Genomic DNA, 23,268 nt, shown 5'->3' on the forward strand with positions numbered 1-23,268 from the left:
TTACATCATGTTTACCTACTGTTATTCATAATGTTTTTATGCATAATAATGCTTTTTGGAATAATTCTACTGCCTTTTCTCTCATAATATGCAAGGTTACACAAAGTGGAGAATTCCGACAGCTGAAAATCTAGACCTGAAAAAGCTACGTCAAGCTACCTATTCTGAACAACTCCAAATAAGCTGAAACTTTACGGGGAATTTTTATGGAATATATAAGAAATACTAGAGCCAATAAGTACCAGAGGGGCCCCACCAGGTGGGCACAACCCACCTGGGCGCGCCAGGGAGCCTAGGTGCGCCCTAGTGGGTTGTGCCCTCCTCAGCCCACCTCCGGTGCCTATCTCCTGGTATATAAGTCATTTTGACCTAGAAAAAATATGGAGCGGACTTTTGGGATGAAGTATCGCCGTCTCGAGGCAGAAATTGGGAGGAGCACTTTTTCCCTCCAGCGGAGCGATTCCGCCAGGAGAACTTCACTCCTGGAGGGGGAAATCATCGTCATCATCATCACCAACAACTCTCCCATCTTGGGGAGGGCAATCTCTATCAACATCATCTCCTCTCAAACTCTAGTTCATCTCTTGTGTTCAATCTTTGTACCGGAATTATAGATTGGTACTTGTGGGTGACTAGTAGTGTTGATTACATCTTGTAGTTGATTACTATATGGTTTATTTGGTGGAATATTATATGTTCATATTCATTATGCTATTTAATACCCCTCTGATCTTGAGAATGATTATCATTTGTGAGTAGTTACTTTTGTTCTTGAGGTCACGGGAGAAATCTTGTTGCAAGTAATCATGTGAACTTGATATGTGTTCGATATTTTGATGGTATGTATGTTGTGATTTCCTTAGTGGTGTCATGTGAACGTCGACTACATGACACTTCACCATATTTGGGCCTAAGGGAATGCATTGTGGAGTAGTTATTAGATGATGGGTTGCGAGAGTGACAGAAGCTTAAACCCTAGTTTATGTGCTATTCCGTAAGGGATTGATTTGGATCCAAAAGTTTAATGCTATGGTTAGATTTATTTTTAATACTTTTCTCGTAGTTGCGGATGCTTGCGAGGGGGTTAATCATAAGTAGGAGGTTTGTTCAAGTAAGAACAACACCTAAGCACCGGTCCACCCACATATCAAATTATCACAGTAGCAAACACAAATCAAACCAATATGGTGAAAGTGACTAGATGAAATTCCCGTGTGCCCTCAAGAACACTTTGCTTATTATAAGAAACTGTTTTTTCCTGTCCTTTGCCTCAAAAGGATTGGGCTATCTTGCTGCACTTTTGTTACCGTTACCATTACTTGTTCGTTACAAATTATCTTGCTATCAAACTACTCGTTACTTATAATTTCAGTGCTTGCAGACATTACCTTGCTGAAAACCACTTGTCATTTCCTTCTACTACTCGTTGGGTTTTGACACTCTTACTTATCGAAAGGACTACGATTGATCCCTATACTTGTGGGTCATCAAGGCTCTTTTCTGGCGATGTTGTCGGGGAGTGAAGCGCTCTTGGTAAGGAAAAATTGTTACTACGTGCGGAAATTTATTGTCACTTATTACTATGGAAAACAATCCTTTGAGGGGTTTGTTCGGGGTATCTTCACCTCGACCGGAACCACAATTAGTCACCCCTCAACCTACTTCACCTACTGAAAATATTGGTTATGAAATTCCTTCGGGTATGATAGAACAACTGCTAGCTAATCCTTATGTAGGAGATGAAACCGAACATCCTGATATGCACTTGATATATGTGGAAAAATTTTGTGGATTGTTTAAGCTTGCAGGTTTACCTAGAGATGAAGCTAAGAAGAAGGTTTTCCCTTTATCTTTTAAGGGGAAAGCATTGCCATGGTATAGGCTATGCGATGATATTGAATCTTGGAATTGAAATCGGTTGAAATTGGAATTCCATCAAAAAATTATCCTATGCATCTAGTTCATCGTGATCGGAATTATATATATAATTTTTGGCCTCATCAAGGAGAAAGTATCACTCTAGCCCGGGGGAGGCTTAAGTCAATGTTATATTCACTCTCAAGAGAAATTATCATTCAGAATTATTATGCTCGGCTTTCTCATAATGATCGATCCATGCTTGATACTTCTTGTACTGGTTCCTTTATGAAGAAGACTATTGATTTCCGGTGGGATCTTTTAGAAAAAATTAAACGCAACTATGAAGATTGGGAACTCGACGAAGGTAAAGAGTCAGGTATTAAGCTTAAGTATGATTGTGTTAAATCTTTTATGAATACTGATTCTTTCCAAAAGTTTAGCACTAAATATGGACTTGACTCTGAGATAGTAGCCTCCTTTTGTGAATCTTTTGCTACTCATGTTGATCTCCCTAAAGAGAAGTGGTTTAAATAGCACCCACCTATTAAAGAAGAAATTAAAGAACCGGTAGTAGCTAAAGATGAAACTATTATCTATAATGTTGATCTGGTTGTTCTTACTGCTTATATTGAAAAACCACCTTTCCATGTTAGGATAAAGGAACATGCTAAAGTTTTAACTATGGTCAATAAAAGTAATATTAGAGCACCTAAACCAGCTGAACAAATCAAGGTAGAACCTAGTTTTGCTATGGTTGAGGATCTCTTGGTCGATAATATTGATGGGCATGTTATTTACTTCATTGGTGAAGCTGCTAGAACTGCCAAACCCGACGGGAAAGATAAACATAGACCCGTTGTTGGCATGCCCGTTGTCTCAGTTAAAATAGGAGATTACTGTTATCATGATTTATGTGACATAGGTGCTAGCGTGAGTGCTATTCCTTTTACCTTATATCAAGAAATTATGAATGACATAGCACCCTCTGAAATATAAGACATAGATGTTACTATTAAAGGTCTTTACTTGCTAATTTATGGCAACTCCCTCCATCGATGATGACCTTGACGGACCTTACATTGATGCCGGCCTTGGTATGGAATATGTGGCATCTTTGGTCTTCTTCCTGGCGATGTTGAAAAGTCAAGACCTTGGAGACAACGAGAGCGGGGCTTGAATCTTCGTCACAAAAGACTTGTTCTTCTTCATCGTTGTTCACTTGCCGGTGCATGGCGACTTGCTCAAGTGCTTCCGTTTCTCCTTCACTCATGGAGTCGTATGTACCATCATCGTTGAGGATCATGGTTCGCTTGTTGGTACACTCAAAGGACTTGTGGCCTCGGCCTCTGCGTGTGAAGCATTTGAAGGAACTTGTTTTGGCGGTATCATTGGTTGGGGTAGATGATGAAGCTCTCGGCTTGAAGTCGCTTGTAGTAGGATGATGACTTGGAGTTGTCGAAGTTTTCTTGTAACTCGACTTGTCAGCATTGCTTGTAGAAGGCTTGGTTGATGTAGAAGGTGTTGGAGTCGTTGAAGCTTGCGTGTTGGAGAAACCATAGGACTTGGATGAGAACTTGGCATACTTGAAGTCATTTTGCACTTGACGTTCCGCTTTGGTAGCTTGATGCACTAGCTCGATGAGGTTCAAGTATGGTTGGAAGTCGACGGTCTTCTTGATAGGATGATTGAGTCCATTCAAGAAACATGCCATAGTTTGCTCATCATCTTCCGTGACATTGGCTCATATCATGGCAATCTCCATTTCCTTGTAGCATTCTTCAATGCTCTTGGTTCCTTGCTTGAGGAGTTGGAGTTTCTTGAAGAGGTCGCGGTTGTAGTATGTAGGCACGAAGCGTGCTCTCATGACATCCTTCATTTGCGCCCAAGTAGTGATGGGTGGTTCACCTCTTGCCTCGCGGCGCTCAATGACTTGTTCCCACCAAATGAGGACGTAGTCTTGGAACTCAAGGGATGCCATAACGATCTTCTTCTCTTCCTCATAGTTGTGCAAGCGGAAGATTTTGTCGACTTTCAATGCCCATGATAGGTACTCTTCGGGATCATTGCTTCCATTGAACTTGGGCATGGTGAACTTTAGCTTGCCGTAGCGTTGCTGAAAGTGCAACTATCCCTATGTGGTTTTGGTAATTCCTAACAACATATAGCTCATTGAGCTAATGCTATTTCAAGATTAATATCTCAGGAAAGCTCAATGATTGGCATGGCATGGATGAGAAAAGTGGACCCCTCAAAATGCTAAGGACAAAAGGATTGGCTCAAGCTCAAAGCTCAAGACTCTACATTTTCTATTTTAGTGATCCAAGATCACATTGAGTCTATAGGAAAAGCTAATACTATCAAGGAGGGATGAGGTGTTGCTTAATGAGACTCTTGCTCAAAGTGCTTAGTAATATGCTCCAAATCCCTCAACTACTTTCTCACATCCACATATGTCCTAAACCAAAAGTCAAACTCGGCCCCACCGATCCTTTCTATCCGGCGCCACCGAGTTCAGATGTCATAGCCACTGCCACAAACCCTAAGCAAATCGGTATTACCGATAGGGATCTCGGTCTCACCGAGATGGGATTGTAATCTCTCTGTTTCCCTTCGTAACGTTTCGGTCCCACCGAGATGAGCGATCGGTCCCACCGAGATTGCAATGTAAACTCGCTGTTTCCCTTTTGTAACATTTCGGTCTCACCGAAATGAGCGAATCGGTCCCACCGAGTTTACCTGACCAACTCTCTGGTTAACTTATTACAAAATCGGTCTCACCGAGTTTGTGTAATCGGTCTCACCAAGATTACGTTATGCCCTAACCCTAACCATATCGGTCCTACCGAGTTGCATGTCGGTCCCACCGAAACTCCTAACGGTCACTAGCTTTGCTGAATCGGTCCGACCGATTTTATCAATTTGGTCCCACCGAGATTGGCAAGTTGCGTGTAACAGTTAGATTTTGTGTGGAGGCTATATATACCCCTCCACCTCCTCTTCATTCGTGGAGAGAGCCATCAGAACAAACCTACACTTCCAACCTACTTTTTCTGAGAGAGAACCACCTACACTTGTGTTGAGGCCAAGATATCCCATTCTTACCATATGAATCTTGATCTCTAGACCTCCCCAAGTTGCTTTCCACTCAAATCTTTTTTCCACCAAATCCATATCCTGTGAGAGAGAGTTGAGTGTTGGGGAGACTATCATTTGAAGCACAAGAGCAAGGAGTTCATCATCAACACACCATTTGTTACTTCTTGGAGAGTGGTGTCTCCTAGATTGGCTAGGTGTCACTTGGGAGCCTCCGACAAGATTGTGGAGTTGAACCAAGGAGTTTGTAAGGGCAAGGAGATCGCCTACTTCGTGAAGATCTACCGTTAGTGAGGCAAGTCCTTCGTGGGCGACGGCCATGGTGGGATAGACAAGGTTGCTTCTTCGTGGACCCTTCGTGGGTGGAGCCCTCCGTGGACTCGCGCAGCCATTACCCTTCGTGGGTTGAAGTCTCCATCAACGTGGATGTACGATAGCACCACCTATCGAAACCACGACAAAAACATTTGTGTCTCCTATTGCGTTTGAATCTTCCAAACCCTTCCCTTTACATTCTTGCAAGTTGCATGCTTTACTTTCCGCTGCTCATATACTCTTTGCATGCTTGCTTGAATTGTGTTAAGATTGCTTGACTTGTCCAAAGTTGCTAAAATCTGCCAAGAACTAAAATTGGGAAAAGGATAAGTTTTTATTTGGTCAAGTAGTCTAATCACCCCCCTCTAGACATACTTTCAATCCTACAGTTGCTCTTCATTGTGTTGGGGTCGGGGATGATGACGTCCTTGACGAGGAGGATCGTCTCTCACAACTTGCTCTTGTCGTGGGGGATTCCCAATATTTTCTTGTTCTTGTTGAACTTGAGGTTCATGGCGAGGTTGTGGGAGATCTTGAGGAACTTGACGATGCACACATGATTGGTAGTTCCTCTCTTGAACTTCTTCGCGAAGTGCCTCTTCTTGTTCGCGCCTATGGCGGTTGCGTTGGGCAACGGCGTGATTCGTGTCGTAGAGTGCACGTTGAGCTTCAAGTGCTCTAGCTTCTCGCAATTGTTGTTCTTGGCGTTGTCCCTCGGCATCTTATGCATCTTGGTGTAGGCGCACTCGCTCTTCCTCTTCGTGTTGGCATTGGCATTGTCGTTCTCGTGCTTGCGCAAAGGTAGCTTGGTTTTGACGATGTCGTTGTTCTTGAGAGTTGTTGTCGTGCAGAGGATTGTTGTTTGCTTGACGATCTTGGCGCGCGGCACGTCGAAGAGTATTCGATGTCGGTGTCCTTGAGCCGGAGATAGTGTAGTCGGGGTGTCGACTTGAGCGGCTCCGTCTTGATGAGGACGAAGTGGAAGAAGAGCGGTTGAGCAACAAAGCATGAATCTCGTCCATTCTTGCGTCATTCTCTTGCTTGTGGTCATCGAGCTTGTTGTCGAAATAGTCTCTTGTACGTTGCTCGGAGAGTCACAAGTCGGTGGCGAGGTTGTCGATGCGTTCACTCATTGCTTGTTGCTCTTGATGCAAAGCACGTTGTGCACCAAAGAGGTGGCTCTTTGTGACGTATGAAGACATATCGTCGTCTTGCTCGAGGAAGAGTGGGTCGGTAGAAGTACTTGGCCTATCCATCATTCCAAACAATTTTGTGAGTGGTAGAAGGAGAAGAACAATACCAAATGTACCTTGACCGAAGTTGAAGATGGATCAATGATCACTCCAATGTGGAACAAGGAAATAGCACAATTGGTACCAATTCTTGTCGGTTTCTCACACCTACACAAGTAAAAGCTTATGGTGGAGCTCGGTTAGGATGGTGGCACAAAATTTTATGCAACTGTTAGTGAACTTCAATAATGTTGGAAAAGATTCGCAAGTTTGCAATGCAACAAGTAGACCAATAGCAAAATATGGTACATGGAAACACACACGCAAAGAGATAAGTGGGGTCGTGCAACCAAGGAATGAGCCAAAATGTGGAATCCACGAAAATGCTCTTGTTGCACAACACTAGGGAGACGCTAGAACGATTGCACAAAAGGCGGATACGAAGACTTGTGCACAACCTACTAATAAAAAATGCAATGGTTTCTCTCCCAAGTATGCTCTATGTATGGTGTTCCGATGATATGATCCAAGATGATCTAGTATGACAATCTTAATGTAGTATGATGCTATGGTTCTTACTTAAAAGCTTTTTGCTTATCTTTCCCTTTTGCTTAAAAGCTTGTTTGGCTCTTTCTCTTTGAGCTCTTTTCTCATGCAATGCTTCACGAATCAAGATAGCAATTGTGTATGCGATGACAACTTTGTGACACAAGAGATGATACCAAGATATGAACCAATGATATGGTATGTATGCTATGGGAAGTATGATCACTAATGTGCACAAGTCACGTTGCCAGCAATACTCAAAGGCTAGTCTCGATGGGTAAGCTACGCAAAAAGTAAAGCTATGGGGTTATCAATGCAATGGCAAGAATGATGTATCACGATACCAAAGATGAGGTTACTGTTCTTGCTTACGGTATGGTGTCAAAATGGTGAAGTGGTTGTTGTCGATGACGAATCCGTGGCGAAGATGAGCGGCGGTGATGTTCATGACGAACCGTACCTAAATAGCCGACACACAATAGGACACAGAACCGCAACTCAAATTCTCAAAGCACAATGTGGAAAAAATTGTGTCGGATTGCGTAGCGGATCAGCGTAAGGTGGTTGCGGAAAGTGGTTGTTTTATGGCTCTGCGTATGCGGAAGTGGGGCGGTGGCTGAAATTTTCGGGGGTGAAAAATTCAGTTTCGTCAGGGTTTTACGGACGTCCGGGAGGGGGCCGGTCGTCCGGTCGTCGGACTTCCGTAAGTTGTCGGACATCCGATGCCTGTGCGAAATCCGGGCACGGGATGAACTGCTAGGGTTCGAGGTGGATGTAGCAAAAATGGTCAAATCCAGGCGATTTTGTGGATGAAAAAGGTGGAGACGAAGGGGGAAGCTAGATCCACTCAAGGCAAAGAAAATCCGTGGATCAAATCCAACAAAATTTCATCACACCAACAAATGACAAAAAAATGGGGCTATTTTTGTGGGGAATTTTCGAATTTGGGGAAGAACACAACAAAAATAGGCTAGAAAACACAACGGGGAGGCTCCGAAATCGTGATCAACGTGGCTCTAGATACCAAGATGATGTAGGGTGGAACCCTAGATGGCCGATCTTTCACGAAAGGTGCGGATCCCGCGAGGAACACGAAGAACACGAGGGGAAACACGAGGGGAAACGCGAGGGAAAACACGAAAGAAACACTAAAACCAACAAGAATGATCACACATATGCTAGATCCTCGAACACAAAAGAGATACAAGATCCATAGTCAACTAGGGATGATACAAGTAGCACGATCTTCTCCGTGAGGAGGTCTTGAGGTTCTTCCCGTGAAGGGGTCTTGAATCCGCTTGAGGGATCTTCTCCTAGGAGGCGCGATCTTCGAGGAGTAGGTAACCAAGTGGATGAGCAAAGCTCTCACATAAATATGAGCTAATCCTCTGCTAACCCTAGCTAGGAGGAGGGCGAGGTCTATTTATAGTCGTAGTACAAAAGGGGGGCAAAGTGAAGGGGTACATGGGCCTCAGCCCGTAACTGGACACAGCCAGGGGTCAGATGTCCAGTGGGCGTCGGACATCCGGAGGCTCGGGACGGTCCGGACGTCGGTAGATCTTCGGACTTCCGTAGATTACGCTCGGTTGCCGTGGCGTCGGACGTCCATAGGGGCCCGGTCGTCTGGTCTTCCTCGGACTTTCGTTGGTTCCATTCGGTTGTAGGGTCGCCCGGAGATGGTCGGTCGTCCGGAGCCTGGGAGGTGTCGGATGTCCGGACCTAGTCGGACGTCTGGCCGCTGTAGCTTTCTTTGGCCTAATTTCCTTGGGCTTGACGCTTGGTGTCCTCGTCGTCTTGTCCGATGGATGTAGCTGCTCCATGGCTCTCCTCCAAGTACCTGATCACACATAGTGTTTCCGTTTGAGGTAGCAACCATGTCTCATGCATAGAAAGTGGTAGTTCGGAAAGGAGGGAGTTCACCTTATCTTCGATAGCCTTTGCTCATGCTCTTGTCATTGGTTCAAGTGGTGTCGTGGGAGACGTAGGTGGGTCCATGGGGATAACCTTGGGATGCTCCGCATCAACATGATTTATTTATCTTTTCTTTCGTTGCAAAAGGAAAGCATGGGGTGGAAACTAATGTAGCCATTCGATGAAGAATTGATGGATCGGAAGCACGGATGGGAGCACCCGGAGGGAGCATGCAAGCCCCGTCCAATTCTTACGCCCTATGCACTACCATCACTAGTACCACGCGGTCCCTACAACAATCACGTGTCACAGTCACATGTATGACATCGGACAACATCACGAGGGTGCGCTCGTATCAATGAAACAGTGCAGCTGCACTATTAAGTATTTGGGTTGTTTTAGGGTCAGCCTTGGAGATCCCAGGTTTCCGAATTTAGTACTTCCTCTGTTTCGAATTACTTGTCTTAGATTTGTCTAGATATGAAGGTATCTAGCACTAAAATGAGTCTAGATACATCCGTATCTAGACAAATCCAAGACAAGTAATTCGGAACGGGGGAGTAGTATATAAGGAATCAGGTCCGTAGCCGTTGACCTGTCATCACGCCCGCGAATCTGGTTCGCCTTTTGACCTGCCTCCCTAGCGTAATAAAAAAAAGAAAAAAAATGCACTCAGATGGTTTGACATAGTCACGCTATGGCAGAAAGGGTGCAGCCCATGCGAAGGCCTCCTTATATTGAGGGCTGGACATGCTCCTGCGGCTCCGGTCTTCCTCCAAACCAGTGAGATCCAGCTAGACATGCGCGCGCGCGCGCATCTTCGGAGCCTTCCCCACCACTTGGTTCTTCCAGTAGTGAAGGCACCCGGGACTGGCCCCGGTCATCATCTCAGGCGCTGCCGGGCCATTCCGGCGTGCGGGTGCCACGCCAGGGGAGCGCCGGAAGAGAGAGACGCACCAAGGCGATCTCTTGTAGCCGGCCATGAACGGCGGCAGCGGCAAGGGGACCCGCCGATTGATGTTGGACGCCTAAGGTTAGGCCTTCTTCTCCCTTCTTATTTTCACGATCCCCTCCGTGGAATCTCCATGAGATTTCGCTCACGTTTCCGTCCGTGCTGTCTCTCTTGGCCTCGTGGTTTGGGTCTTGAAAAATCGCGTCGTTTGTTGTGTTTTTAACACAAGACATTACCACGATATAATCTGCATAGTACATGAAGCTCACGTGTGCGGAAATGAAGGCTCACGCTAAGATGATGCGTTCCCCGAAATGGAATATCGACGAGGACATGAGAGACAGCCAGACAGGACAGGAGCTGCTAGCACAAATCCAAATGGTCCACGTCGCATTCTTTTTCTCCGTGGGAAGCACCATCCATCCACCTCACGTGAGCGAAGCAAACTTGTGCTGACCGCGCCTTGGCGCAAGAGACCCTTTTTTAGGCATGTACAATGGTGGCATATGGATACATATGTTCCATGATAAAAAGTAATTTGAGGTATCTATATTTATTTTTCTCTCCAATGCAAGGTATCATTGATGATCCTCGTTAAGAAATAGAAAACAAAGACTTTAATACACATGCATCTCTATTTTTCATTTCAACCTTTTCAGTTTTTATCATCGGACCACACTTTTTCTCTTTAATCACCCGCCTCCCGAAAAAGATCCCGCTTTTTTATTCGAACCTACTTTACGTCATATTCAATCCTACATGGCATACGAGACATCATCTTGAGGCTATACATTGTACATGCCCTTAGGGTCTGGCCCAAGAGACCTGCAGCGACGTGGACGCCTCCCCCTGAGCGATCGGCGCGAACCGCAACGTTCTTCCGCGATGACGCAGGGGCTCACTCCATTCGTCTCCTCTTTCTGTTTTTCAGGAGGCAGCCCAGCCAGCCAAACGCGGGGGAAACAAACCTGCAGATAGATCGCGAAGAAGGCAGACGCAGAGGTGGAAGGGAGGTCGAGGGCGGCCAGGCGGGCGATGGCCACGGCTGCCGCCGACGCCGCCGCCGCCGTCCCTGACGCCCGGAGGTGGAGCAAGGCCGGCCCTTCGTCGCCGGTCACCACCGCCATCTTCCTCTTCTTCTTCGTCGTCGTGGTCGGCGTCCTCGTCTCCGCCCGCTGGATCACCACCACCGTGAGTCCCGCCTTGCTCGCAATTTCTTTCCGTCAGAATGTTTACGCCCCCGTGAGTCACGGCGATCCGTTGGGCTCTCCACGCTTACACGGATTTGTCTCGGTACATGCAGACTCATCTGGCAATCACCAATCTGGATCAGTGGCGCACACAGCCGGTAGGTAAGCTCACTCCCTTCTTAATTATTTTGTTTGATTATTGTTTGAACGGATTTGAACCGAATAATTTATTTTACTCTCCACTAGACTAGTAGAGTGACATGGGTACATGCATGTATGCTATGGTGTTCTTATCTCTATTCCTGATTTAATATATTTTGGACGTGCTAGTACGTTCTTGTTTCCAACACCATATCACTCTTCCTAGAATATAGTTGAACAAAGGATAATTTTCTGCATATACCGCTGCATGGAATTTTAACAGCATTTTTCACGTAGGATACAATGCTGTTGGCTTGTGTACAACACTGGAATTTCAGTTTTGCTGCGAAATATCAGCTTTTCAAACAGGAATACTCACAGCCGTCGATCCGATCTCCGCGCAGGCAATCCTGACGGCCACGCTTACCACCTCCATCCCCGCCATCCCGGCCGGCCCGCCGCCGCCGCCGGCCACCTATTCCCTCTCCTGCTCGGCGCCGCCGCTCACCCGCGACCCCGACATCCCCGGCAACATCTCCCAGACCCTCTCCCTCGCGCTCTCCGCCAACGCCACCTGCGCCTCCGTCCCCGACCCCCAGCCGATCCCCCCCGCCGCGGACGCCGACGCCGACGCCAACGCCACCTGCCCCACCTACTTCCGCTTCATCCACGAGGACCTCCACCCATGGCGCGCGGCGGGGGGCATCACGCGCGCGATGATCGACCGCGCGCGCGCCACTGCCAACTTCCGCCTCGTTGTGCTCCGCGGCCGCGCCTACATCGAGCGCATCGCGCCGGCCTTCCAGACGCGCGACCTCTTCACCATCTGGGGCATCCTCCAGCTACTCCGCCGCTACCCTGGCCGCGTCCCCGACCTCGACCTCATGTTCGACTGCGTGGACTGGCCGGTTGTCCACGCCGACGAGTACCAGGGGGACAACGCCACCGCCATGCCGCCGCTTTTCCGCTACTGCGGCGACAACGAGACGCTCGACGTAGTCTTCCCGGACTGGTCCTTCTGGGGCTGGTAAGTAACTGCTCCTCCCTTCTTTCGCTCTTATATTTCTTACGCATTTTGGCATTCCTATATTTCCTAACATCTGAGTTACTGCTCGCTAATAATGCAATGAGTCCGGAGTCTTGAATCATCACCTGCGATTCATGCACCATTACTGTTATGATAATCATGTTTTTACTAGGAATGAATAGTACAAAGACAATGTTCTTCATGTGACACATGGTTTGGAGCACATAAGTTTTGATTCTTTGACTCGATCAATAGTCATGGCCGATCAGCATACCTCTGCCGTACTGGTACTGACTATATTTTGTGCATGTATGAAACGTGGATGCATATCTTTACTTTAGTATCAACTGGATCCCCTGTTTTGTTGCTATGAGAGCAACTCAATGAACGCAAACTGGTAACAATGGATTAAAGAGCAGTACACTTTCCTGAAGTTCAGTATCTTGGGAAGTGGATAAATTTTAAGTTCATAGTAAATGGTGAACCAAAATTAGCTCTGTTCTTTTATGCTTTGATTTTTAAACAAAGTATAAATGCTCAAATTAACTTTTGTGGTCACAGGGCCGAGATAAACATAAAGCCGTGGGATGCACTGCAGAAGGATTTGAATGAAGGCAATAAGAAGGTGAGATGGATAGATAGAGAACCTTATGCTTACTGGAAAGGGAATCCAGATGTCGCAGCTATAAGGCAAGAGCTGGTTAAGTGTAATGTGTCCAGTGAACAAGAATGGAATGCACGGATTTTCAAACAGGTACCTGTTTGTGTTTATGTTGCAGTACACTCCGTTATACTTGAAGGGAGTTTTCCATTTTATTCTCACAAGTAGAAAACCTATTATATCTTGTCAAATCTTTTTTTTTACAAATCTTCTAATCCTTCTGATCTAGAGCATAGCCTTTTTCCAAAGAAAATAATTTTGATGATGCCTATGGCTGAATAGAGTGTTTACTTTTGCATTCTCATTTAGGATTGGATCAAAGAAAGCAAGGCAGGATACAAGAAATCAAATTTGGCCAGTCAATGCACTCATAGGTTCGTTTTCTGATTAAAAGTTAGGCAAGACTTGTTTGTTCTGTCGTCAATATTGAAGTTGTTATGATGGGTGATAGGTACAAGATCTACATTGAAGGATCAGCATGGTCAGTCAGTGAGAAGTATATCCTAGCTTGTGATTCGATGACGCTGGTGATTAAACCAAAATACTACGATTTCTTCTCAAGGGTGCTGATGCCCACTCAGCATTATTGGCCAGTTCGAGATGACAATAAGTGTGGCTCCATAAAGTATGCTGTTGACTGGGGAAATTCTCACAAGAAAAAGGTATGTTATGCAGCACTATCTAGCAGCTACAAATGACCATACTGGTTTTTCTATGAGCTGAAACACATTGTTCTTTTGTAGAAAATATCATGCCACTCAATATTTTGTACGCTTATAACATGTTTCTCACACCTCCCCTTCAAAAACTGTTCACAGGCACAACAAATAGGAAAGAAGGCAAGCAAGTTCATTCAACAAGAACTTAGTATGGACTATATATACGATTACATGTTTCACCTCTTAACTGAGTATGCTAAGCTCCTAAGATTCAAGCCAACCAAGCCACCTGAAGCTGTTGAGGTCTGTCCCGAATCTTTGGCCTGCCAAGCCATAGGTCGGGAGAAGAAGTTTATGCAAGACTCCATGGTGAAGTCTGCGAACATTGCAGGCCCATGCAATCTGCCTCCTCCCTTCAGCCCTGATGAATACAAAAAGCTACAACAGAGGAAAGAAAAGTCAATTAAACAGGTTGAAACGTTGGATCAAAATGCTCCAAAGCTCGAGGAGCGAAATGCTTCAAAACCTGAGGATAGCAATCCCGGGGAGCGAAATGCTTCAAAACCTGAGGATAGCAATCTCGGGGAGCGAAATGCTTCAAAACCTGAGGATAGCAATCTTGGGGAGCGAAATGCTTCAAAGCCCGAGGAACGAAATGCTTTAAAACCTGAGGATAGCAATCCCGAGGAGCGAAATGCTTCAAAACCTGAGGATAGCAATCCCGAGGAGCGAAATGCTTCAAAGCCCGAGGAGCGAAATGCTTCAAAACTTGAGGATAGCAATCGTTGAGAACTCCCTAGTTTTTTACTTCCCCGAGAACTCGCGTATAAAGTTTGCTCAATTTTTTAGTATTCATGGTTGTACTAATTTTGTATTGTAATATCAACATCTTCTTATTTGAATGTTCATACGTGTAACATCTAGAAAAGTTAAAGATTATATTAGATCTCCCTGATCCCCTTCCATTTACGTCTTGTTGAAGATTTTTTTACATTAACCTCTGTTTCCATTTGTTATTTTAATTGGAGCAATATATTTTGTAAGGGTATTAGAAATCTTATTAAGATTATGTTCTTTTTTTTGCCATTCCTTTGATCGATTATGTCCATGGTGAATGCGTTTATTTTGGGTTAACCTACTGCGACAATGTTCTTTATATCTGCTGCAATTACGTTTCTTAAACTCCAAGACCAAAATGAATATGCTTGTTATCAGATATCCAACTTTAAATTTGCAGGGTATTATGACTGCTTGTTGTGGTCTCTCTTACCAAAAGAAGCTATTACCTCTGTTCCAAAACAATTGAAGTTCTAGGTTTGTCCTAAGTCAAACTTGTTAAAATTTTGACCTAGTCACATTTTTTTATATATTTGGTCAAACTTAAACTAGTTGCGGCAGCAGCAACAACAGCAACAAAGCCTTAAGTCCCAAACAAGTTGGGTAGGCTAGAGCTGAAAACCATAAGATCTCGCAACTGATTCATGGTTCTGGCATATACTCCTTCCATCCCATAATATATGAGCACTTTTGGCACCATTAACTAGTTTGACTTAGGACAAATGTAAAACTTTCAAGTACGGAGGGGTTATTTGCTTCCTCTAGTGCAGAAGTTTACGGATTGTGATGGGAGTTGTCCGTCGTTCTTATATTTTACCCCTGCCTTCTATTTTAAGATAAGGCACGCAATTTACATGCTCTCGAGAAAAAGTGCGGAAGTTTTAGTACGATGCATTTACAGACAATTTTGCATGTGTTTGAACATTTAGAGCATTTTTTCATTCTCAAGGAGCTTTAGCATTAGTCCTCGCAAAAAAAAAGAGCTTAGCATTAGCATGGAAAGCTAGGCCCTGCTCATACTTCTGTTTTTTCTTTTACATTATACTCATACTTCTGTTTCCCCTGCCGACTTGTGCGTCTTTTTGTACTGTACTTAAGCGTAAGCAACAGTGCACTCTTTTTTCTTCTAGAAAACGTGCACTCATTTTATGGTTTAATAAAAGAGAAAAAAATGGAGCATTTATGTATCGAAGTCAGCATATATCAACAGGACAGCGACTGCGGATCGACACACATTAACCAAACCGATTGCCACACGATAGATGAAGTCTCAACAACGAAGCAGCAGAATTCAGGAACTCCTGATCAGGGTTTAAAATTTCAGTGAAATTTTTGAAATTTCGCATATTTCAGTGTTTGTAACCCCGAAATTTCAAGGTAGATTGAAACTGATTTCAAATAAATTTAAATTATGTTTGAATTCATTAAACTTAAGTGAAATTTGAAATCTCAAAAATCCGAAATAATTTCCTAAATATGCGAAATTTCTGAAATTTCGCATATTTCAGTGGGATCCGAAAATATTTTGTTTCCGAAATAAAAAACCTTGCTCCTGATCATGTATATCAACCAGGACTCAACTATGATTCTACAGGGTCAACACTCCATAGAGATTATGGCTAGGTCCAAATGCTCTCTTTCAAGTTCTCAACCAGGACAAGCCTTGCATAAAAGGAACCTACTGGGTAAACCATATACCAGTCTCAGTTTCTACTATTCAAGTGAGAAATGCCTGAAAGACGTACTGCAGCATTTGTCATATGATGAAGTAACCAGATAACTTCTACATATATAGTAATGTATATATTACTGCAAAGCCATAGTATCAAAGCAACTATTCTGTTTACAGGTGCCAAAAGATGCAAATAATTAGCCATAATATTTACCTAATCGAATAGGCTAAACCGTAGGGCCACTAACAATCTAACAAATACCGAGAGCTTAGGGCGATAGATGACTTATTGACTGACTATAGCAGCTAATATGAATTAAAAAAATTACAAGAGGCATCAGATACAAAGATAAGAGGCCATGGGTTGTACATATGGCTAACAAGACCGAGAGCACGTATGGTATTCAGGTCTTGACAGAGAACTGAAACAGCCTGCATGGTTACAGAATCTCATCTCTTCATGAAAAAGCCTAGGAGGACGCCCAGAATAGCGGCCACGAGTACGAAAAGTAGCGAGAAACCGACATTCTGCCTGCTGATTTCCCGTCTTAGGAGACGCTGTAAAATTCAATAAATGAAACAATAAACTTTGTCAATATGGAACTAAACTGTACGCCGGAATTGAGATCTCACTGGACTGCAGAAAACGATGTAGCAGAGAAGTAATGAAAACGTAAATATCAGGAAATAGGTGCAGAGTTCTGCACTTGTTGAGATCATGAAATGCAATAGTACTTGAAGACACAAAGCGCAAATCCAAAACCATGTTTAGGCAATGTAAAAGCAACGAGTGAATATTTTTACTACAAAGCTAGGTAGAATTATCAGTATCAGGTATAACCCACTAACCAGTTCCTCTCGAAGCTTATTGTTCTCTTGAACGGCAAAATTCTTCTCCTCCTTCATCAACTTCAAAATTAAAGCCAAGGGCTGCACAGATATAAATAAACGAGATCAATGTGTTGTTCTTTGGCATCACCGGGCAACATCAGAGGGGTGTGTGTGTATGTGTGTGTGTGTGTGGGGGGGGGGGGGGGGGGTGGTAATATCATCTACATAAGGCCCAGATTGCTTCGCTGATGACACTTGCAGAAATGCTAAAGAGAACTTAATGCACCGTACGTACAGAACAATGACACACTGAGTTCCAACATAGTAGCTACCACCTCCCAAATTCAAGCAATTGCACAGTACATAGAAAATTGCATTCCAACTAATAAGGAAAAAATATGACTAGATAGATAGAAAAGAAAGACCACAATAAATAGAAAGGTAACAGATGTCGACTCTCAAAACATGATCAAATAGCAACAATAAATTAAGCATATCAGGTGGGGTTGGAACTTGGAAGGAGTGAAAAGAACATGGTTGAATTCGGAGATGAAGAGTTTTCAACACATTTATTGAGTGATAACTGAACATGGACAACACCTGCATGATAGTGCAAAATGATATGGCATAAATAAGACATAAATAGGCTAAGACGATGTTGAATTAAAAAGTTTTGAGTTATGAGAAAATGCAGTTGAAGAATATAATTGCATCACAGATTTCTTCAAGAATGCTAAGATATATTGGACGACCAACACTGTATACACCATGGTTGATTTCTAAAAAATAACAATCTTAGTGTTCTTAAAAACACCAAAATCTATTAGTTGGATGCTCTCTAGCAGTTGGCACTGACATGGCGAGTAGGAGTTAGTTCAGTCTTTCTAATCTTTCATGTGAGATTCAAAAGACCGAACTGTAGAGTAAGATTCAGACATAGCTTGTTGAATTTTTGTTGATAGGGAGCTTACGTCAGACGGTATTGTTTCTGGTTCTGCAAGTTCTCTTGTTGTCTGCAAAGAAAGAACAGCACTCAGCCATAGGATGACGGGATCAGTGACAAGGTCACAATTTAGTCGGTACAGGGCTAACAGAGAATGACCGTGGGTTATTATCTGCTACTGGAATACAGTTGACAGTTTGACAGCAATAAGAAAACTTAGCTGATGTTGTTACAGCCGTAACGACCACCTAAGATCAAGATTTTACCTCTTGATAACTCCAACTGCCCAGACTTTCCTGATCAGAGCCCTCATTTACGGATGTCGGTTTCGACGGTGGAGCATAAACAACCTGCAGCTTCACCTCGTCCACCACATTGCCCGATTCTTTGGTGAACTACAAAAATACCTCACCAGGGTTATTCATGGTAAACTGACAATTCCCCGCCAAAAAAAAGGAAAACTGACAATCTATGGTACTATAAAACATAGAAGTCAGCCCAGTATAACATGGGGTACCATGTCTCCGTTGATATCCTTGGGTGCGATGTCCTGGCTGACCACGGCACTCTGCACAAGGAACTTGTCCCTGCATTGCATATCCGGCGGCGCCTCCCGCTGTGCTTGCATGGTTACTGAAAACAATAATTCAGAGAGCACAAGACAAGACCTTAGCATAGAAAGCTGATGCTTCAGGAAAACAACATGCATAGTGATGGACTGATGCCGTCCATCAACCTACCGAGAACGTCGAATGTGGATCGCGGTGCCACAATGCCGTTGTTTGGCCGGACACAGTACTTCTTTGGGCTCGTTGTCTTAACCTACAGACCTAAGGTTGCACTAATTTAGTAGGAGTAACTACCAAAGTACATTTTTGAACAGAACTGTAAGTTTTTTCTTAGATAAAAGATGGACTGTAAATTTGCTCATATTTTGAGCGAAACAAATAAGATAAACAGCAATAAGAATGATTCGATTACCTTGAAGGCGATGTATTGGTCTGTTCTGTTTGTCAGATGCAGTGAACACGAGATCTGCTTCTGTAACTCGACTGCATGGTCGAATGAACACGGGAAACAGAAACGGGGAGAGTTAGCAAAGCGAGCGAACAAATACGATCATAATAACACCCAAAAAAACAAGTGCTGAAAAGAGAGCCTCAAAGTCAAGAAAAACAAGAGAGGAGAAACATCAAAATCAGCCCCACGAAAAAGACCTTCCGAAGGATACTTTCATGTCATGAACATCGAACCAGAATTTTCTTTACGCAGAAACCCATCGAAACTGCCGAAATAACAAGCAAAACTGAAGCAATTCAAGAGAAACTGGCGAGAGAACGTACAGGCGAAGCGGAGCTCGTTGGGGTCGATTCCGAGCAGCTCCCTGGGCTCGGAGCTCATCTTCCGCAGAATTTCAGCCGGAAATCAATCGGCACGGGACTAGCTGGAGTGGGGTTTGGGAAGCTGGGATATTCTCGATCCCCCCTCTGCCACGCCCTGTCCACGCTATTCGGCGCCTCTATTCCTGGAGCAGCAGAGGAGGAAGCGGGGGAAGATGGGGAAACATGGAATTTCTGAGGGGAACAGGAGTCTGGCAGCCACCTGCTCGCGGTAGGCATCGTGCGTATTATACCCAAATCGAGAATTCGAGAGAAATGGACGTCGTTTTCTAGTACGCTTTCGGGTGAACGAAATTTTTCTCTTTCACTCACGTTTTCCTGCTCGCGGTGGGAAGGGAAGAAAGGGAAGCGTGGGCTTCTTTCAGGAGGTGGTTCCGTGGTTACATCATGGCATTTGCATTCCCATCGGTCCATTCCATCAGTCAATTGAAATGTCACCAGCATTCAAGTATATACCACTAGGTCTTTGCGAAAATTAACCTATATATGGATGCGTTTAAACCCTGCTAATAGGTAACTCTACTAAAATAGCACTGCTGCAGCTATTTGTCTATAAGCTCGAAAGCGCTTTTTTCAAAACGGAGGCAAAAGATTTGCCTCATCGATTAATTAAGCAGAAGAAGAGAGTTGTCCGGTCTCATAGCTGAAGCTCGAGAGCGCTTCGTGTGTGTAAATTCACATGCAAACATCACACACAGTTATTAAGGGCGTGTTTGGTTGCCTGCATCCAGCCCAACTAGACCCACACGGGAAGGAGAGGCCTGTTTGGTTGCCTGGATTCACTGTTGGGCCTGCATCGCACGTTTCTCAAAGCAGCCTAGAGCCTGACTCGCTGGAAACGCTCGGATCGGCAGTTTCTCGCGAGTCAGGCTGAGTGTGGCGCGAGGTCGCACGAGCGGGTAAGGGTGAGGGGGGGGGGAGGGGTGGCGGGAGATGAAAATCTGGCGCGCCGCCCAGGCGCCAAATCTAGCCTCACCTCTTTTCACTCGCTCACCCATAGCCACTACCCCCCTTTCTTCCCTACTGCCCCACCACCAGCGGCGACTGCGATTTCAGATCTACGCTAGAGGCGGCGGCGTGTGTGTGGCAGCTCTGGTGCTCCCCTTGCTGTTGGCCAGTCTGGTCGACCTTGTCTGTGCCATGGCTCCCCCTACGCCGTCCTCGTCTCCGATGCCAGTAAGCAGCACCCCCTCCGCCCTTTGTTAGCTCGGTGATTAGGCCGTTAGGCTAGGTGTACGATCGATTTCCCACTGAACGAATCGTCGATGTCGACTAGGTTATGGACGCACGGATGAGGTTGATAATTCAGGCAGCAACACTGATTAGTGTGATTCAGGCATGGGTCATGTTCATGCACCAAAGAGTTGTTCGTCTTGCTGGGAGACCTTTGATCAGCTATGCTCCATTGTTTATCTGGGAATAGGAGAGGATCCAAAATTTGAACTACATCTACAACTGCAATGACGTCGAGGCTCTGTGGATGCTTCGAATGAAAAAAGCACCATTTGCCAGGCTTGTCGAGACCTTCAGGAGCAGGGGGCTGCTACAAGATAACATCAACACTAGTGTCAAAGAGCAAGTGACCATGTTCCTTCATGTTGTTGGCCATAGCCAGAGGTTCAGGGTCATTCACAACACGTTCAAGAGATCAATGGAGATCATCTCTAGGTACTTCAAGCAGGTGCTTTTTTGCTATTGGGAGCTTAGAGGAGAGATGGTCAAGAGACCATCTGGCCAGACTCCACCCAAGATTCATGGAAGCCCAAGATGATATTCATACTTCAAGGTGAGCATTGATAATATACACTTTTCATGGCTTGATATGCTTGTATTGTTCAAGTTGAGCACTAACACAGGCTTGTGATGCCATTTTCAGGATTGCATTGGGGCAATAGATGGTACTCATATCACTGTCAGAGTTCCTAGGTCACAGTCTGCAGCATACAGGGGGAGGAAGCACTACACAAGCCAGAATGTGTTTGCTGTTGTTGATTTTGATCTGAAGTTCACATATGTGCTGGTTGGCTAGGAGGGGTCAGCGCATAATGCTAACATTCTCAGTGGCACCATGAGTCGACCTGATGGGATCAACATCCCCGATGGCAAGTTCTACCTTGGAGATGCTGGCTATGAATGTCGGTCGGATATTCTTTCACCCTTCAGGAAAACCAGGTACCATCTCAACGAGTTCTCTAATAGGAACTATCCTAGGACTGCACATGAGCTGTTTAATCTCAGACACTCCAGCCTTAGAGTAACTGTTGAGAGGGCATTTGGAGCTCTGAAGAATAGGTTTAAGATCCTGGATCAGAAGCCATTCCACCCATACTCCACTCAGGTTAAGCTTGTTCTTACTTGTTGCATTCTGCATAACTGGATCCTCTAGTTGGGCTTTGATGAACACGTGCCTGAGGAGGAAGAGGTCGAGCCTGACGATGTTGTTTGCTCCGGCCATGGTGTGGAGGCATTTGACAATGACGCTTGGAAGAACAAAAGATTGGAGTGGCAGAGGCAATGTGGCTTAACAGAGGTCGGTGCGGGATTTGAAGAAGAAGAAGAAGAAGAAGAAGAAGAAGCAGAAGCAGAAGCAGAAGAAGAGGAAGAGGAAGAGGAAGATCTGGTACCAGCAACACCATGAATTATCCTTTATTTAGCCAATGGCTTTTAATAATTTGAACTGTCATTTGATAGTAGTTTGGATGAACTGACATTTATTTAACTAGCTGGCACTACATGTTTAGATTGCGTGTGGTAAGCTCACCACTAGTTAGAAGTGATGACAACATCTTATGCAGGTTGCAACCAAACACCATGTCATATGTCCGCCTAATGCAATGCGGGCAACCAAACGTCAAGTCAAAAATGATTGTCTCGTCCAACTAGATACATGCAGGCAACCAAACTATGTGCATCTGGGGTCTTTTTACCCTGCATCCGCTCAACCCGGCTCAATAGAGCCAGACTCACTGAACCAGACTAGATTGACAATGTAATCAAACACGCCCTGAGTTTCCTTTCAACTCGTGACCCCAACCAAAGAGATCGCAAGCTTGCATGCGCCGTACGTCTGAGAGCAATAACCCAAGCTGTGCACTCAACCGGATTAATCCAGATGAATAAGACTTTTGGGCCATTTTGTGTGAGTACTCTGTTCTTTTAGTGACCAGTCTAGAAAAGGCAGTACTAGTTCTAGATAAATACAGATTTCTGTAGTTGTCAATTTTTCTTGCGCTTTGAACCTCCTGGCTCCGCCCTTCTCTTGTTGGACGCCGTCGATTAATCTGCGCCGTTCCGAAAAGGGCAGATTTGTAATTAGCACGCGCTGTCATTTTCAGCGTCTTCTGCGTTGAAAAGAACATGAGGTTGCTCCCTTTGCGTGTGTAGTACTTTCTACGCACCCTCTGTAAAGTCCGAATGAAATCGTCAACCTTATACTGTATCATCTGACATCTGAACACACCACAACAAATTAAAAATACTGTATATAACAACGGTATATTGAGTACGTACATGCGATCTCCCTGTTTTATTGGGTGAATATAGTACGTGATGGACATATTTGCAGTAATGCAAAGAAACAAGGATATCCACTATGACATGGCACTCCCCGCAAAGGAACCTGACGGATCCAAAGGCACATAAGAAATGACATTTTTGGGCTGCAATGAACTCACACAATCCTGGACCCGCTCCTTAAAACGGAAAATGAAAAATGGAAGCCCCTGCAGAAAGCTGTTTCTTTTGGTCAGTGTGATTATACTAGTGCTGAATCAATAAATACTAGTGCCGAATCAATAATATCCGAGAAACGTATTCACAAAAAAGAAGAAAAAATGATCTATTATGGCCTAGTCCTGACTTTGAGTTATATACGACCGTCGGTGGACTCCAGCAGGAAGTCCAGCTTGCTGACAAACAGCGGTCCGGGATAGCGGCAAACGCTGGCCACGTACACGGTGGGGTCATAGCAGCTGGTCCGGTACTCCGGTCGCCGGCGC

General features: G+C 44.8%; 3 protein-coding genes across 4 annotated transcripts; 2 read left to right on the forward strand and 1 right to left on the reverse strand.

Annotated features, from left to right (window-relative positions):
- The first annotated feature begins 9,493 nt into the window (after positions 1–9,493).
- LOC125513856 (uncharacterized) lies at positions 9,494–14,556 on the forward strand. 2 transcript variants are annotated; one of them, XM_087528245.1, is made up of 8 exons: positions 9,494–9,990; positions 10,841–11,100; positions 11,213–11,261; positions 11,538–12,267; positions 12,829–13,021; positions 13,238–13,302; positions 13,380–13,590; positions 13,747–14,556. In XM_087528245.1, the coding sequence occupies exons 2-8, from the start codon at positions 10,945–10,947 to the stop codon at positions 14,374–14,376; spliced, it is 2,034 nt and encodes a 677-aa protein (XP_087384371.1). In that variant the 5' UTR covers positions 9,494–9,990; positions 10,841–10,944; the 3' UTR covers positions 14,377–14,556. The 2 variants fall into 2 exon arrangements, with proteins under 2 accessions (XP_087384371.1, XP_048535020.2); XM_048679063.2 differs by having other exon boundaries at positions 9,496–9,990; positions 11,213–11,257; positions 11,645–12,267.
- A 1,649-nt stretch (positions 14,557–16,205) lies between these two features.
- Positions 16,206–19,543, reverse strand: LOC125513857 (vesicle-associated protein 1-2). Its single transcript, XM_048679064.2, has 8 exons — positions 19,214–19,543; positions 18,852–18,922; positions 18,611–18,692; positions 18,388–18,503; positions 18,137–18,265; positions 17,899–17,940; positions 16,946–17,026; positions 16,206–16,654 (listed from the first exon to the last, which is right to left on the reverse strand). The coding sequence occupies exons 1-8, from the start codon at positions 19,269–19,271 to the stop codon at positions 16,547–16,549; spliced, it is 687 nt and encodes a 228-aa protein (XP_048535021.1). The 5' UTR covers positions 19,272–19,543; the 3' UTR covers positions 16,206–16,546.
- Positions 19,544–20,561: 1,018 nt separating this feature from the next.
- Positions 20,562–21,299, forward strand: LOC125516820 (uncharacterized). Its single transcript, XM_087530512.1, has 3 exons — positions 20,562–20,606; positions 20,694–20,951; positions 21,147–21,299. Exons 1-3 carry the CDS (start codon positions 20,562–20,564, stop codon positions 21,297–21,299), a joined length of 456 nt encoding a protein of 151 aa, XP_087386638.1.
- Positions 21,300–23,268: the final 1,969 nt, after the last annotated feature.

The sequence above is a fragment of the Triticum urartu genome, chromosome 6A, assembly GCF_056163025.1.
Source record: "Triticum urartu cultivar PI428250 chromosome 6A, HENAU_Tu73, whole genome shotgun sequence".
NCBI lineage: Eukaryota > Viridiplantae > Streptophyta > Magnoliopsida > Poales > Poaceae > Triticum > Triticum urartu.

What these genes read in the sequence shown, in the direction of transcription:
- LOC125513856 (XM_087528245.1), top strand. Translation starts at nt 10,945, where the DNA reads ATGGCCACGGCTGCCGCCGACGCCGCCGCCGCCGTCCCTGACGCCCGG. An exon ending in CCCGCTGGATCACCACCACC is followed by an intron (nt 11,101 to 11,212) that starts GTGAGTCCCGCC and finishes CGGTACATGCAG; the next exon opens with ACTCATCTGGCAATCACCAA. An exon ending in GTGGCGCACACAGCCGGTAG is followed by an intron (nt 11,262 to 11,537) that starts GTAAGCTCACTC and finishes TTTTTCACGTAG; the next exon opens with GATACAATGCTGTTGGCTTG.
- LOC125513857 (XM_048679064.2), bottom strand. Translation starts at nt 19,271, where the DNA reads ATGAGCTCCGAGCCCAGGGAGCTGCTCGGAATCGACCCCAACGAGCTC. An exon ending in CAGAAACAATACCGTCTGAC is followed by an intron (nt 17,027 to 17,898) that starts GTAAGCTCCCTA and finishes ATATCTGTGCAG; the next exon opens with CCCTTGGCTTTAATTTTGAA. An exon ending in ATAAGCTTCGAGAGGAACTG is followed by an intron (nt 16,655 to 16,945) that starts GTTAGTGGGTTA and finishes TGAATTTTACAG; the next exon opens with CGTCTCCTAAGACGGGAAAT.
- LOC125516820 (XM_087530512.1), top strand. Translation starts at nt 20,562, where the DNA reads ATGAGGTTGATAATTCAGGCAGCAACACTGATTAGTGTGATTCAG. An exon ending in CACTGATTAGTGTGATTCAG is followed by an intron (nt 20,607 to 20,693) that starts GCATGGGTCATG and finishes ATCTGGGAATAG; the next exon opens with GAGAGGATCCAAAATTTGAA. An exon ending in TCTCTAGGTACTTCAAGCAG is followed by an intron (nt 20,952 to 21,146) that starts GTGCTTTTTTGC and finishes TGCCATTTTCAG; the next exon opens with GATTGCATTGGGGCAATAGA.